The sequence below is a fragment of the Otolemur garnettii genome, unplaced genomic scaffold (assembly GCF_000181295.1).
Source record: "Otolemur garnettii isolate 467f Iridium unplaced genomic scaffold, OtoGar3 scaffold00099, whole genome shotgun sequence".
Taxonomy (NCBI): Eukaryota; Metazoa; Chordata; class Mammalia; order Primates; family Galagidae; genus Otolemur; species Otolemur garnettii.
This window is the reverse complement of record NW_003852494.1, coordinates 567641-584786: the sequence shown is the minus strand read 5'-3', so window position 1 is coordinate 584786 and position 17146 is coordinate 567641. Positions and strand designations below refer to the sequence as shown.

At 49.3% G+C, this 17146-nt stretch overlaps 1 protein-coding gene across 1 annotated transcript in view; it reads left to right on the top strand.

Moving 5' to 3' along the window:
• CUX2 (cut like homeobox 2) overlaps positions 1–17146 on the top strand; it is a 226122-nt gene that overhangs the window by 187574 nt on the left and 21402 nt on the right. Inside the window, exons 8-16 of the mRNA XM_023516848.1 lie at positions 774–840; positions 2123–2171; positions 6572–6676; positions 9072–9263; positions 9386–9444; positions 10245–10293; positions 10384–10483; positions 11446–12087; positions 12897–12998. Of these exons, the coding sequence (XP_023372616.1) occupies positions 774–840; positions 2123–2171; positions 6572–6676; positions 9072–9263; positions 9386–9444; positions 10245–10293; positions 10384–10483; positions 11446–12087; positions 12897–12998 (1365 nt within the window). The remainder of the gene's footprint in view (positions 1–773; positions 841–2122; positions 2172–6571; positions 6677–9071; positions 9264–9385; positions 9445–10244; positions 10294–10383; positions 10484–11445; positions 12088–12896; positions 12999–17146) is intronic.

Here is a 17146-nt window from a genome sequence, read left to right as displayed (position 1 = left end):
AGTTGGAGGTTGCTGTGAGCTGTGATGCCACCACACTCTACCCAGGGGGACAGCTTGAGGCTCTGTCTCAAAAAAAAAAAAAAAAAGTGAACTGGGGGCAAACGCAGGGGCCAGGCACACTACCAAGCCACTGGGTTAAGGAAGGTGATAGGAAGGGTTGAGGTCTGGAGCAAACTGGAAAAACAAGGCCTCGTCTAGAGAGGCCATACGCAGCACCAGCTGGGCCAAACTGTTGTGTTTGGTTCACCATGGCTAGTCCCTTCAGTTTTCCTAGAGAAATCAGCATTCTGGGATTTCTTAGAAATCTCCCATTCACTGTGATATATGTGAATCTGTTGGCTTTATTGCTCATCTCTGTCCCCTTTGCCTGCCAAGTTGGGACCTCAGGGTGGGTTGAGCTTGTGGATGGACAGCCCACCCAGGTCCTAGAGGGACTTAAGGTGTTGGGGGACTTGAAGCCCAGCCCATGGGGCTGACTGTACCACTGCCCTGCACCCAGCCTGGGCCTCCTGAGCTTCCTAGACCCCTAGAGAGTTGCCTCATCTGTTCTGCCTTGCTGGGCCAGCCCACTCCACATCCTGAATCCCCCTGCAGGAGCAGGAAATGTACCGCCTGTTGCCAGGTCTAACAGAGAAAAAGGAGAAAGCCTCCCTTACTTCCCCCGCCATCAGTACGCCTGCTGGGCCCCAAGAGTAGTGGGCAACACCTCCCTGGGAGGCTCACTCCACCCCACTCAGGTGGGGGACCTCACCTACCTCTTCACCCTCTCCCAGCGCTGAAGGCCACACAGGCAGAGCTGCTGGAGCTGCGGCGGAAATACGATGAGGAGGCGGCATCCAAGTAAGTGAGGTGCTTAAGGTGTGCCTCCCTTTCCCACCTGCCCTCCCTCTGACCTGTCAGACAGGCCTCCTCCTTCTGACTTTCCTCCCCTCTCTGACTCTCTGTCTGAGGCCTCCGTGTCATTAGGCACCTCTGCTGCTGACCCCCTGAGACACAGCCATCCTAGTCACTTGCTGTGCCATTCCTGCACCGGGACCCAGCAGAGCAGGTGCTGCAGGGCAGGACACCCCACCCCACCCTGACCTCACCCCATCCTCTGGGATCGCCCTCCTCCTGATTCTACACTTCAACCCTTGGGGGCTGAGTGGCACCCACCTCTGTTACTCTGGGCTCAAACTGTTTCTTTAGGCCGTAAGGCATCACTCATTCTTCAAACAGTTGTTGAGTACCTACTGTTTATCCAGGGCTGTACTGGGTCCCTGGAGGAAACATAAGAGGACCCTGTTCTTTCTCAGTGGGAGAGAAAAGACAGGCAAAAACTGATGTGGAGTGACAAATTCATTCACATACACTGTGGAGCACTTACTGTATGCCCCATGCTTTTCTTAGCACATGATCTATTCTGCGACAGGAAGAACGGGGCAGGAAGGGGGAACAGTAATGTTGGATGGATCCTTTATCCAGGCTAGTCAGGGAGGACTCCCTGAAGGAGGTAGCTTTCAGAACCTAAACAATGAAAAGCTTGGGGCAAGAAAGGCGCTGGCGTGCACGGAGCAGACAGGTGGCCTTTAGTCACCACATGTTCCCCAGGGGCCCCCACGCCATGCTAGGCAGAGGAGAGGCCTGTCCTGAGCCCCTTGGTGCTGGCAGTCGGGAAGGGGGGGTGGGTAGGCAACACAATGAACAAGTAACCCTGGGGGTAGTTGACAGAAACCACCTAGGAGGACATTTTAGAGCCAAGTTAAAAACCCTGGGCTTACATAAATAGAATCTGACACCAGCTCCTTTTCTGTCTATACATTATTTAATATCTATTAAATAAAATTATTTTTGGAATAAAAAAAATAAATAATAAAACCCTGGGCTTTCTCTTAAGGAAGGGCATCCCAGGCAGAAGGCCCAGCAGGGCCAAGTGCAGCTCTTCAGATACTGGCACCTTGGGGAAGGTGGGGCAGGCTACCCAGAGGAGGTGCGAGTCTGAGGCCCTCTCCCTATTTCCCCACGGGCTAGGCTCTCTTCTCCCCAGCAGCAAGTGTGGAAGGCAGCACCCTCAGCCCTCCCTTGGGTTTGGGTGTGAGTGGTACCAGGAGCCCTTCCTCAGGGTCTCGTCTTTGTGTCTCAGGGCAGATGAAGTCGGCCTGATCATGACCAACCTGGAGAAAGCTAATCAGGTGAGGAGGCGTGCCCTGGGCTGGCCAGGTGCCAGACAGGTGCCAGAGGCTCCCTCTGCCCTGGGGTGGGATTCCCAGGCAGGGAGGAAGGGGCTGAGCTTAATGTTCATTGACCTATGCACTGTGTGCCTGCTGAGTGGGAGACCAGAAGTATCTAGGACCCTGTTTCTGCCCTCTCCAAGTTCCTAGGACACAGTAGGGTGGAGTAGAGGGGTTACAGATAGACACACTGGAAAATAGAGTGATCCAGGCAGTGACAGATAGGAAGGGGACCTAACCCAGTCCACAGGCCTCCCAGAAGACGTCTTGGAGGAAGGAACCAGGAGCTGAGGCCTGAAGGATGAACAAGAAGATATAGAGATGGCTGGGGAAAGTTGGGTAGAGGCTGGGAGGGGGAGTCTGCAGAGAACTGCCTATCCTTTCCCGAGAGGCCCAGGGCAGTGACCCAGAGATCTCAGTCTACATGTACCCATTCCCCTGCTGAGCTAGGACAGTCGTCTCTCCCAAACACACTGAGTGCAGGAGCTGGGGATGGTGACAGGACCAACCAGAGGCTACTTCTCTCCCTCCCACCTGGGACCTCCTGCACCCTCCTCCCTCAATCCCAGCCATGCTACCTGAGTGCTAGGAGGACCCTCGGCCTTTCTTGGGGTCCCCATCTTCCAGCCCCAGGCTGGGCCCCCAGTGTCAGTATTCACACTACAAGTGAGGTTCCCTCATCCTGCCTTCTGGCTTCAGATGTGTCACCTTCTGGTGGTCAGAGTCAGGCAGGACTTGGAAAGGAGGCGAGCCACAATCATGGGGACTAAGCTGGAGTGTCACGTGCCTACCACATCTGTCACCCAGCTCCCTGCAATGCCCGCAGCTGGGGCAGGTCTAGCACAGCCCTGAGTCCTGTGTCTCTGGGCCTGTCTTCCTGCCTCTGGGGAAGAGAAGACACTTGCATACCCCAAGGTCCACAGGCCAGCCCCATAGCAGAGCAAGGCTCATTCTCCCAGGAGTAGTTAAGATGGTCTCGTGAACAACATGTTTTGTTTTTTTTTTTTTGGCCAGGGCTGGGTTTGAACCCACTACCTCTGGTATATGGGGCCAGCGCCCTACTCTTTGAGCCACAGGCACCACCCTTGGATGACATTTTGAAACAGAGTTTTAGAATCCTGGCAGTTTTGCCCTTGAAGAAGGGCTTGAAGAAGGGTATCCAGGCAGAAAGCACAGCAGGGACAAAGGCTCAAGGTGTGGCTCTGCCGGCACAGGGCAAGGGCAGCCCCTCCGGCAGAGGAAACCTGGATAAGAGGCTTAGTTCTGAGTCCGTGGGAAAATACCAAAGATGTAGGCCCAGCCTAGCCCACCATCCCCACTCCACAAGGGTGTGATTTCCAGCTGGCCCCCTGAGCTGGGCTGGCAGTACTGTGTCCCATGAACCCCAACCTTCACCCCCATAGGAGCAGTGCCTCCAGGAAGGTCAGGAAGCTCAGAGACAGGGCTGGGTTGTGGAGGTGGTAACCACATGGCTTTCCTGGGCTTAGCTCTAGCATGTTTTTCTGAAATGATCACAGGTTACATAGCATTTTTAGTTAGTTTTTTGAGTAGGTAATTGGTTTGCATAGTTCAAAACTCACATGTGTCCATATAAGCATATCCGGAAACTCTGTCTTTCATCTTGTTCCCCTCCCTACAAAGCAGCCTCTCTTACCTGTTTCGGAGTTCTCCCTCCAGAAATGGTTGATTCACTCACAAGCCTGTGAATATATCTATCTTTAACCCCTTTTTAAGACAAAACACTAACATACCATCTACACCATCCTGAACCTTACTTCTCTTCCACACATGTATCTTCGAGTTCATTCTGCATCAGTATAAAAAGCAGCTCCTTCTGTTTTCACAGCCACACTGTGGATGTACCATCATCTAACCTGGGGGCAGCAAACTTTCTGTAAGGGGTCAGAGAAGTGAATATTTTCAGCTTTGTAAGCCATGCTGTCTCTGTCAGGGTTACTCAAGGTTGCCATTAATAGTGCTCAAGTATAGGGTGGTGCCTGTGGCTCAGTGAGTAGGGCGCTGCCGCATATAACAAGGGTGGCGGGTTCAAACCCGGCCCCAGCCAAACTGCAGCAAAAAAATAGCCAGGCACTGTGGCAGGCTAATCCCAGCTACTCGGGAGGCTGAGGCAAGAGAATCGCCGAAGCCCAAGAGATGGAGGTTGCTGTGAGCTGTGACCCCATGGCACACTACCAGGGGCCACAAAGTGAGGCTCTGTCTCTTAAAAAAAAAATAAAAACAGTGCTCAAGTACAGACAATATGTAAAAAAAAAAAAAAATGAGCATGGCTGTGTTCCAATAAAACTTTATTCATAAGAATAGGCAGGAGTTGCTGACCCCTGGACTACCTAGTCCCTATTGATGAACATTTATGGTATTTCCAATGTTTTACCATAATAATTAATATTGCAATGAATTTCATACATGCACAAGCCACCATGAAGGGTAAATTCCTAGAACTGACATTGCTAGCAAAGAGTCTGTGCATTTATTATTTGGCAGATGTCGCCAAACTGCCCTCCATGAGGTTGTATCAATTTCTGTTCCCTCCAGCAGGGTGGCAGGAGGCCTGTTTTCCTATACCACCCCAGAACGGTGTATCAACTTTGGGCGCAAAAGAGATTATAGAATAGTTTGAATAGGAAGCACTTTTTCCTTTTTGTTTTTCAACTTTTAAGGCAAGTACTCAAGGAACCACGTTTAATAATGTTTCTTCTGGCAGCATCCGTAGCTCAGTGGGTAGGGCACCAGTCACGTACACCAAGGCTGGCATGTTCCAACCTGGCCTAGGTCAGCTAAAAAACAACAATGACAACTACAACAAAAAAAGAAATAGCCAGGCGTTGTGGCAGGTACCTACAGTCCCAGCTACTTGGAAGACTGAGGCAAAAGAATCACTTAAGCCCAAGAGTTTGAGGTTGCTGTGAGCTGTGACATTACGGCACTCTACCCAGGGCAACAGCTTGAGACTCTGTCTCAAAAATAATAATAATAATAATAGTAATATTTCATCTTGCTGAATATAAAATTAAAACCCACTTATAGAAAGGTATGTAGAAGAAAATAAATGTCACTCTATTAAGTTCTTAATATCTATATTAATACCATCCTAAATGTAAACACAAGGGTTCTAGAGTGGAACAGATCCTTGTTATTACTTACATAATAATAACTATGCACGTTTGTCCCAGTTCTTACCCCTAGAGGGACAAAAGCAGAACCAGGGTTTGTACTGAAGACCCCTTAATGAATCTGGGTGGTTGTGTACGAGGGAGACTTTCTGAGAAAAGCAGAGAAAGCTTCAGTGTCCCTAGTGTCTCAGTAGATAGAAGGACCAGAGTCTTGGCTTTTGGAATGTCAATACATCTCTACCAGGCAAGATAAGACTAGAAGTTTTCAAAATTCAGGTTTACCACCCTGGGGCTGCCTCTATAGCATGAAGCATATATTTCCAGAGAGAATAAACTCTCTGGAATTCTCACTAGCAAATCAGTCATGAGTTGACTTTCCAAGATTTGTCCTTTAAACCTAGATCTCAAGTTTCCAGAAAGCCCCTAACTGTGCAGAAACAAAAAATACTTTCTCTGTAGCCCCACATGCCCAAAAACCCTTCCCCAAAACAAAACCAACTTGTGCCATTTCTGGAAAAATGCAGGATACCAATAAATAAATAATAAAATAATTAAGTAAATTAAAATGTGAACATGAATGCATATGGGTCTCTGGATGCATGCAGTGGGGTTAGCATCTTGATTTTCAAGGTCAGCATGCAGTTAAAACATAATCACTGTGATCTGCTTCAGCAGCTGAGGGCAAAAATATGGCCCCAGCTCTTTTAATTTTCCAAGTAATGGCTCAAGTAATATACCCTGATGATGTTAATAAAGTTAACTGGCTATTGACACGTTCATATATGTCAGGCACCAAGCTAAGATATCCAACAAATTGCATTTTGCCAAATCACTTAATTTGCAAAACAAATTAGCTACAAGATAGTTGTTTTTATTTATTTTTTATTTGTTTAATTTTCTTTAAGAAACAGGGTTTTGCTCTGTCACCCAGGCTAGAGTGCAGTGGTTCAATCATAGCTCACTACAGCCTTGAACTCCTGAGCTCGAGGAATCCTCCTGCCTCAGCCTCCCAAAGTACTGGGATTGCAGGCATACGCTGCTGCGCTTGCCTGAATTCTTACCTTTAAACTAGCCAGGCCTGAAGTTTATGTGTCAGGCAGAAGTACCTAGAAATTGTGAAAACTTGCCATCCCACAAGACAGCTGGTCCCCTCCTACCCTCATGCTGCAGAAAGATTGGGGGCAGGGAGATGCTCACCTCCTGATCATGCTCACCCCTTCTTTTCCCCAGCGAGCTGAGGCTGCCCAGAGGGAGGTGGAAAGTCTGCGGGAACAGCTGGCCTCTGTCAACAGCTCCATCCGCCTGGCTTGCTGCTCCCCCCAGGGGCCCAGTGGAGTAAGGATGGGGTTGGGGAGGGGAGAGGGTGAGGGCAGAGGGAAAGATTGGGCAAAACCATGTTTAGGGATATGAACAGGTGGGTGACGATTTTGTAGTTGATAATGTGCATCTATGAAATTAGCAGCATGAGTGTGCGTGAGTCTCTGAGTGCATACAGTAGACATAGTGTCTTGTGAAGGTCAATGCAATTACTATGGCTTGTTTCACCTACCGAGGGTAAAAATACAGCCACAATTCTTTAAAACTTTCCAAGGGCAAGTTTCCATATACCTAAGGTATATGGAAGGAGGCCTAGTATCTTCCTCTGGAGACCTCCCTCACCCCTAGTTGTTCATGAATGCCAAGAACTTCGTTCCTGTTCCCAGATGCCCCTGCAAAGAAACCATGGAAAGTGAACTTGAGTAATACAGCAGCAGTGCTGTGTAGGTGACTACCACCAGGAGTGGTAGGAGTGGTAGCACCACCAGGTGGCACTGTTGAATACTAGTGTCACCCTGCTAGGTGAATACGGGATGGTGATGACCCTGCTGGTCTTTAATCCCTACCAGGACTGCAGTGGGGCCACATACCAAGAGCTGAAGCTCAACGCTCATATCCATTGGCTACCAGAACATGCCAGATAATTCCAGTGATTTCCCATATGAGCCACATGTTATAAAGAGCTAGTCTCCAGTCATCTGACCCTGAGGTTCCTGTGTTAAGCCAAGTTAAACAAGTCATTGCTTTTCTTTCTCCTGGTTCATGTCCCTGTGGGGTCCTGATGTCATTTCCTGCAAAGCTTTTTTAATCAGGGCCACCCCAACCTACCTTTCTGTCGTATATCAGCAGTCTCCATCCCAGCTATCACAGAAAGCCCTGAGTTCCCTATGAAAATAGGCTTGAGTTCTTTGCAGATCTCTGTATACCCAGGGATTAGATTCATGATTCCTTAAACAGGTCTTCTCCAGGGCAGTTTTCATTCTCTGCCCATGAATATGAATTGGCCAGCATAAATTCCACATCACCTGATGTCCTGATACATGGGCCCAGGTGTCTAGCTGTCTCTTTCTGTTAAACATCAGAATATGTCTCTACAAACGTGTTACTGTATATGTATGTGTCTACTTGTGAACTTTGGGCCAGTGACTATACACCTGATTTGAATATATCTCAGTTTCCTCATCTGTACACATAACACCTACCTTATAGGGCTATTGAAAGGATTACATGGAAAGGATCTAAAATGGTACGTGGGTCATAGTATGTGCTCAGTAAATACTTGATGCTACTATTAGTAGTAGTAGTAGCATATGTATATCTGGGGTGTTTTTGCCATGAAAGCACCTTTGAGTATACACATGTCTGTTTCCTAGTGACATGTCTATGTGAGTATGACTCCCGGATGCCTGTGTGTTTCTGTGTGTGGGCATATCAGCATAAATATTCAGGAAGGTCTGAGTTGTCGTGACTGTGTCCGTGTCAGACAGTGCGTGTCCATGTGCCTGGGTGATTACACAACCCAGAGAAACTGAACACAAGAAGATGTGAGGAGAGCGATCAAGAGCAAGAGAGCTCATGAGGACGCCTCCGAGAGGAATTCGCCAATGGTTCTTAATTAACCCCCGTGGAACCTAGCAAATGCCTGTGCTAATCAGCCACAGAGAACTTTGCTGGTTTGAGGGTCTACTTTTCTGAGCACAACAGTGGCGCTTGATGCTAATTAATTTAATGTATTAATGGCATCCGCTTCCTGTTTTAATTGGCACTTATCTCCATGGAAGAAAGCTGGCATTGGTATTAGTGGGTTGTTTTTGTGGGTTTTAGGTTTTTGGGTTTTTTTAAATGCTGCTTAGATTTATTTGTAACCGAGCCTGAGACCAGCCTGACTTCAAGTCAATCAAACAGCAACCTCTCCACTTCATCCAGGACAAAGGGGCCATTTCCTAAACCCTAGAGAAGCTGTGAGTCTTGGGGCTATCCACAAACAAGGAGGAGGCAGGAACTACCCATAATGTGGCCTATGGTTACATGGTCTCAGATCCAACCCTGATGGTCCTCTGGGTCCCTTATTACCTAGAATATAGACACTCCCTGGTTAGGCACTGGACCCACTTTAGAAACCCAAATATTTTTTTCTGTGCCTTTTCATCTGCTGCGAAAACCCATTCCCCACCACCCAGGTCCTTTCGTTGCTGTTACAATTTTTTAATAAGTGATTTAATCAAGAGTATAAGATACATAAGGAAAATGTACCTAAGTGTGCAGCACATTGAATTTTGCAATGTGAACACACCCCACACCAGCATCCAGATCAATAAATTCTCATTCTGCTTGGGATTCAGTGGTGGGGAGGCTCCCCCATGGACTTTTATCCCACACCTCTCAGCCCCTCAAAGCCCCTCTTTGCCCTCAGGATAAAGTGAACTTCACGCTGTGCTCAGGGCCCCGGCTGGAGGCTGCCCTGGCCTCCAAGGACAGGGAGATCCTACGGCTGCTGAAGGATGTACAGCACCTCCAGAACTCTCTACAGGAGCTGGAGGAGACCTCTGCCAACCAGATCGCAGACCTGGAGCGGCAGCTCACAGCCAAGTCTGAGGCCATAGAGGTAGGTCTTAGGGGAGGAGGTGGACAGGTGGGAGACAAGTGGGCATCCATTGGGAGAAGGACAGCCCTGGCTGGTCCTCTAAGCACATAGACCAGCCTCACTGTCTTTCTTTGTTCTTCTAGAAGCTGGAAGAGAAGCTCCAGGCACAATCTGACTATGAAGAAATTAAAACAGAACTGAGGTACTATGCAGAGTGGGGGTCTACAGATCCCTTCTCCCCACCCCATGCTTCTTCCCTGGCCAGGTGACATTAAAGAAACAGTAAGGGCCTTTGGCAAAGTTCACCATCTTCCTTCCTCCCACTAGGCCCCACTCTTGTCTCCTCTCTACTGATACATTGGCTATCAAAACTCAGGCCAGGAGCAGGGGCTCACACCTATAATCCCAGTACTTTGGGAGGCCAAGGCAGGAGGATTGCTTGAAGCCAGGAGTTCAAGATCAGCCTGAGCAGCATAATTTGATCCCATCTCTACCAAAAAGTTTTAAAAACTAGCTGGGTTTGGTGACATGTACCTGTCGTCCCAGCTACTTGGGAGACTGAGGCAGAAGTATCATTTGACCAGAAGAGTTTGCAGCTGAGTGACCTATGATTATGCCTCTGCGCTCCAGCCTGGGTGACAGAGCGAGACCTTGTCTCTAACTAAAATCACCCTCAGCCCTTTTCATCAAGAGCTCCCTGTAGGTGAACCTGTGAGGGAGAGGTAGCCTTCTTGTTACGGGTGTGGTAACTTGGGGATGACTTGTTAAATACATAAACTCAAGCCAACCAGTGTGGGGCCAGGCCAGGCTGCAGCCCTCCAGGTAACATCACCTATTAATGAGTCTGTCGTGGCAGCAAGTGCAGAAACACGTGGGCTCCTGGGGATGGGGATGGGCGCAGTTCCAACTCAGGGAAGGGGAGCAGGTCTGTGCCTCTGGCAAGGCCTTTCCTCTGGCCCAGGGGCCCCAGCTGAGCTTAGACCTGCTCACTGTCTCCGGCAGCATCCTGAAGGCCATGAAGCTGGCGTCCAGCACCTGCACCCTCCCCCAGGTGAGAGTCCCATCATTGTCCCCACAGGGTGGGCTGCCTGGACACCCTTCTACCAGCACACCCTCACAGCTTTGCACCTTGTCTCCCTAGTGCTTGGCCAAGCCCGACGACTCACTGCTCATGGCAAAGGAGGCCTTCTTCCCTGCACAGAAGTTCCTCCTGGAGAAGCCGGGTCTTCTGGCCAGCCCTGGTAGGGGAGGAGAGATGCTCCCAGAGCTAAGGGGCTGGGTGAGGGCTGACGTGGGTCTCTGGACTGCTCCCACCCTAAGATCACCACCTTCCATGCAGCCAGGAGAGCTATAGAGTGAGGGGTTGGACATCAATTGAGCACTTACTGTATGCCGGTCCCCCAGGTGTCACCTCCATGGCCACACTCAAGATCACATAGTTCACTTAGGCCACAAAGGGCCCTACTAACCCTGTCCCTTCCCAAGCAGTGGGGACTTTTCCTGAAGAGGACAGAGGAGGACACAGGGGCATCCACCTCATACCCTATATGTCTGACTGCTGGGAATAGCCAGCAGACATTTCTTGTCTCCCAAAATTACCTTCTCAGCCCTTCACCCTTTCTCCCCACATAGTAGCTCCATGACTTTTTAGCCTTGTGACCCCAGGCAAGACTGTGCTCCCTCTATTTCTTCATCCGTGGGGCCCATGTCATAGGAGTCATTAGCAGGAGCCTCTGAGGACAGGATGGGGTAGGCACAAGGCACCTGGACAGTACTTGGGCAACACTTGACTATAGGAGGGGATGTTCCAGAACCAGCATTTGGATGGGCCTGGAAGGTTGGGGCTTGGAAATGAGGGAGAGTGTATGTGCAGAAACAGCCTTTGATGGCCCTTCAGCTGTGGCCTCCTGTAGCATCTATCCCCACCCCCTCCCATTTCTCCTCCTCTTCCTCCCACCCTTTTTCTGAGTTTCTGTCTCTACCCATGTGTCTCTCTGTCTCTCCATTTCTGTCTCTCCTGCTCTCTCTGTGTGTCCCTGTCTCTCTCATTGTTTCTCCATCTCTCTCTTTTTCTCTATCACTTTGTCTCATCTCTGTCTCTTACATGACCTTTCTATCTCTGTTTCCCCATCTTTGTCTCTCATTGTTTCTTTCTCTCTGTCTCTCTCCCCATTATTTGTCTATCTCTGTCTCGGTGTTCTAGAGGAAGATCCTTCAGAGGACGATTCCATCAAGGACTCGCTGGGCACAGAGCAGTCCTACCCCTCCCCGCAGCAGCTCCCACCTCCCCCAGGGCCTGAGGACCCCCTATCCCCCAGCCCTGGGCAGCCCCTTCTGGGACCAGGCCTAGGGCCTGATGGCCCACGGACTTTCTCACTGTCCCCCTTCCCTGGCCTGGCCCCAGGGGAGAGACCAATGATGCCCCCGACCACCTTTAAGGGAGAGACAGGCAGCCTGCTGCCATTCCCTCCTGCCTTCTATGGCACCAAGCCCCCCACAGCCCCAGCCACCCCAGCCCCTGGCCCTGAGCCACCTGGGGGCCCTGAACCTTCAGACAGTGGTGGGGGCAGCATGGCCGGGACTGGTACAGAAGAAGAACAGCTGGACACGGCAGAGATCGCCTTTCAGGTGAAGGAGCAGCTACTCAAACACAACATTGGGCAGCGGGTGTTTGGGCACTATGTGCTGGGGCTGTCGCAGGGCTCAGTCAGTGAGATCCTGGCCCGGCCCAAGCCCTGGCGCAAGCTCACAGTGAAGGGCAAGGAGCCCTTCATCAAGATGAAGCAATTCCTGTCAGATGAGCAGAACGTGCTGGCCCTGAGGACCATCCAGGTGCGGCAGCGAGGTGAGAGCAGGGCAAGAGCCCATCCCTGTGCAGGGCTCAGGCCCAGCCATCACCACCAGGTCCAGGACACAGAGGCTGGGAGCCAAGGGCACAAGCTCTAGGTTCAAAGCCCAGCTCCACTGCCAGCCAGCTGTGCAACTAGATCATAACCTTGCCTCTCTGAGCCTAAGTTAAACCTTGCCTCTCTGAGCCTCAGTTACCCCTCGTATAAAAGAAGAAAATATATCCTCACCCCTCCTTCCCAGGGCCTGACTCTCCTGGCTCCCACCCAGCGCCCGCAGCTTGGGCGAGGAAGGTGGGAAAAGACCTCCAAGCTTCAGCTCACCAGTTTGTGAGATGGCCTGAGTGACCACCAGCCTGGCCGGACTGGGCCCTTAGGGTAATCAGTATGAAGGGTCCTGTCTTTGACCTCACAAACACCTGAATTTGAATCCCAGCTCTGACATTCACATATTGGGTGACCTTAGACAACCCACTTCAGCTGCCCTGTGCCTCAATTTCCCCATCTGGCTGCCTCGTGGCATTGTCATGAAAATTAAATGGGAATAAAGCACTGACTAGAACCACTGGCACATGGTAACTGCTTAAGAACTAGTAGTTGTGGTGGTCGTGATTGTCGTCATCATCTCTGTAGGTCCATAGTTTGTCACACTCAAACTAAGTGGTGGCCTTGCCACACTCACTGATGGTCTGACCCTCACTCTCCTAGCACCTGTAGGAAGGAGGGGAACAGGCCCCACCCCACCCAGCTCTAGTGACAAGCCCCCAGGGCACAGATCCTTTGACAGATGCCTTCTTGCCTCCCCCAGGCAGCATCACCCCAAGAATCCGCACACCGGAGACAGGTTCGGACGATGCCATCAAGAGCATCCTAGAGCAAGCCAAGAAGGAAATTGAGTCACAGAAAGGAGGTGAGTGTGGCTGTGGCCGATCAGGTGGCAGGGTCCCAGGGCCCACTTAGAGCAGTAGGTGAGGCTTACTGCAGAGGAATAGACAAAGGATTAGGGTTAGGTTCAGAACCTCCAGAGGGATCTTTCTAGGCCACACATATGGTCATGGTGCTCCCCATGCCATGGCTCCCCACTGCCCTCAAGATAAAATCCCAACTCCTCAGCAAGGCCTCCAGGGCCCTGTGTCCCTCAGACCCCTCCTAACCCCTTCCCCTTTCACGTGGACTGTTCATAGTCAAGCCAGCCTTGGTGACCATCCCTTGTGCCTTACCCCAAGCACCTTTCACATGGCTGACTCTGACTCGTACCTTACGACTCAGAAATCACCTCCTTAGCTTGGCACCTGTGGCTCAAGTGGCTAAGGCACCAGCCACATACACCTGAGTTGGTGGGTTCCAGTCCAGCCTGGGCCTGCGAAACAACAATGACAGCTGCAACCAAAAAATAGCTGGGCATTGTGGTGAGTGCCTGTAGTCCCAGCTACTTGGGAGGTGGAGGCAGGAGAATCACTTGAGCCCAGTAGTTGGAGGTTGCTGAGAGCTGCGATGCCACGGCACTCTACCCAGGGTGATAGCTTGAGACTCTGTCTCAAAAAAAAAAAAGAAAAAAGAAATCACCTCCTTTAGGAAGCCCCCCACCTCCATCTAGACAGATTGGATGCTGCCCTTCCTCAGTCCTCCCATAATTAACTATATGCTCAGTGCAGTGGAGTCAGACTGGCTACAAATTCTAGCTCTGCTATTTATTAGCTGTGTGACCTTGAGCAAGTTACTTAGCCTCTCTGTTCCTTCATCCTCTCATCTTTAAAGTGGGGACAGCATTAATGTTCTTAAGGTTATATGAGATTTTAATTAAATGAAATCAGGCCTGGCACATGGAAGATACTCCTAAAAGAATAGTCGTCATTAGAGTGAATATTATTGTTACAGTCTGCATTGTTACAAATGAATCTGCGTCCCTCCAACTGGTCTTGGGACTTCTTGCAGCCAGGGGCCAAGTTGCATTCTCACTGAGCACAGGGTTGCTGACACTGGCCACTGCTGACTTAGAAGGCAGAAACTGACTTTAATGCTCTGCTCCATTTTGCAGTGTCTGCTGCCCCCTGGTGCCTGCTCAGAATAGGTGTCCTGATTCCCAACCTGCCTGGGCTGGCTGCTGGGAACTGCCTAGTGTCCTAGGGGCCCTCCCTCCTGTCTGATCCCTGGCAGGGGATGGGGGACAAGGGACTTAACCTGCCAGGAGCCTACACTGTCCCACCTGTGTACTCTCCTGAGCCCCTACAGTGTATGCTTTCTTCCTTCTTGGTCAGCTTCAACAGCAAGAGAGATGTAAGACGGAGATGTAATCAGGCACTAAACATTTATTAAACACCTACTGCATGCTAGATGCAGGTTACAGATCTGGGTGAGACATGATATTGGGGTGAAAAGAACTATGAGAAGCAATCTAGTCTAACTTTCCTACTAAAGAAACAGGAAAACAGAGGCCAGAGAGGGAAGTTCACATGAGTTCCCAGTTAAACAGAGACAGATGGAAACCCCAGGTCTCCTGACCCCTTATGTAGTGCTTTCCCCCAGGGGTCACAAATAGGCAGCAGGGGGAAATATATAGGCGATATCACAGCAGAGGAAAATGTTTTCCACAAGTGGCCCAGCTAGCGGGTTTGCATCCAGGGTCTGCAAAGAGTTCAGTAAGAGTAAAAAATGCCAACACTACTATGCTATGGCCCCGGCAAAAGCCAGCACGAAGCAGAAGGCATGGTAGCAGCCCCCAGATAAGGAAAGGAGTGAGGTTGACTGCTAACTCGGGAGTTCTGCTTCTGGAATTGGAAAGAAATGTCCAGAATGAGCCCAGAGATTTATATACAAGCTGTTATTGTATTATTATTTACAACAGTAACAAACTAGAAACAACTTAAGTGTCCAAGCAGTGGGGGATTTACCATTGCCCAGTCAAGATAAAAGAAGTTGGCTTGGCGCCTGTGGCTCAAGTGGCTAAGGCGCCAGCCACATACACTTAAGGTGGCAGGTTCAAATCCCCAGCCCGGGCCCGCCAAACAACAATGATGGCTGCAACCAAAAAATGGCCAGGCGTTGTGGTGGGTGCCTGTAGTCCCAGCTACTTGGGAGGCTGAGGCAGGAGACTCGCTTGAGCCCAGGAGTTGGAGGTTGCTGTGAGCTGTGATGCCATGGCACTCTACCCAGGGGGATAGCTTGAGGCTCCGTCTAAAAAAAAAAAAAGATAAAAGAAGTTAGTTCGAGCAGGAGCAAAACCCTGTCTCTAAAAATAGCTGGGTATTGTGGCACACATCTATAGTCCCCACTACTTATGGGGCTGAGGCAAGAAGATCACCTGAGCCCAAGAGTTTGAGGTTGCTGTGAGCTATGACGCCACAGTGCTCTACCAGGGGTGACAAAGTGACAAAGAAAAAAGATAAAAGAATTTTTAGTGATTGGAAAAAATGCTCATGTCAGTACTAAGTGTGGACAAAACCAGGCTAAGCTTTCATATATCAAGTCTGATCATACTGTGCAGGTAGTTGAGAAAACAGACTGGAAGGAATGCATGAGAAGACTTCATGTGGTTGCTTCTGGGAAGGCGAGATTAGGGGAACTTTTATTTTTATCTGAACTTTTTGTACTCTCCACAATAGGTAGCAAGTATGACTTTTTTTTTTTTGAGGTAAAATTCATCTAATATAAAATTAACATGTTTTTTAAAGACAAGATCTTGCTTTGTTGTCTAGGCTAGAATGTAGTGGTTCAATCCTAGCTCACCATAACCTTGGAAAATTAATAGTTTTAAATTAAAGTGTATGGGCCAGGCACAGTGGCTCACACCTGTATTCCTAGCACTTTGGGAGGGCAAATCAGGAAGCCAAATCGCTTGAGGCCAGGAGTTCAAGATCAGCCTGGGCAACATACGAAGACCCCATCTCACAAAAAATTTAAAAATTAGCCAGGCATAGTGGCTCATGTCTGTAATCCCAGCTACTCTGGAGGCTGAAGTGGGAGAATTGCTTGAACCAAGGAGTTCGTTCAAGGAATAAACCAAGGAGCCTGGGTGACAGAGAGAGATCCTATCCTGTAAAAACAAAATAAAGTATACAATTCATTGTCATTTAGTGCATTCACAGTGTTATGTAACCATCATCTCTGTCTAGTACCAGACATTTCCATCACCCCAAAAAGGAAAGCACATAAGTAAGTAGTCATTCTCCGTTCTACCTTCCCCCGTGGGACCCACTAATCTCCATTCTGGTTTGGGGAGGGAGTTTTGTTTGGTTTTTTTTGTTTGTTTCGAGATAATTTCACTCTGTCACGCTGGAGTTGAGTGTCATGGTGTCATCATAACCCACAGCAACCTCAAAGTCTTGGGCTCAAGCGAACCTCATCCCTCAGCATAGCTGGGATTACAAGTGCCTGCCACACACTCAACTGATTTTTTCTATTTTTAGTAGAGTTCGGGTCTTGCTCTTTCTCAGGCTGGTCTTGAATTCGTGAGCTCAAGAAATCCACCCAACTCAGCCTCCCAGAGTGCTAAGATTACAGGCATGAGCCACTTCGCCGGGCCTTAACTTGTATTCTGCTTCTGTGGATTAACCTATTCTGGACATTTCGTGTAAATAGAATCATGTCTAGTGTTTTTCCTCAGCATGTTTTCAAGATTTATCCATGTTGTAGCAAGTATCAATACTTCATTCCTTATTATGATTAAATGATGTATCACTGCTGTATTTTTTTTCTTTGAAACAGGGTCTCTGTTGCCCAGACTGTGTGTCCTAATAATAGTGCCCTAATAATAGCTCACTACAGCCTTAAACTCCTGAGCTCAACTGATCCTCCCCTTATGAGTATCTCACCTGGCTGTATTACTTTTTTAATTGGAAAAACAATAAAATTTTTTTTTTTTTTTTTTGAGACAGTCTCACTTTCTCGCCCTCGGTAGAGTGCCATGGCAGCGTCACACTGCTTACAGCAACCTCCAGCTCTTGGGCTTAGGTTAAGGTGACCAAATTTTTTTTTTTTGAGACAGAGCCTCAAGCTGTCCCCCTGGGTAGAGTGCTATGGCATTACAGCTCACAGCAACCTCCAACTCCTGGGCTCAAG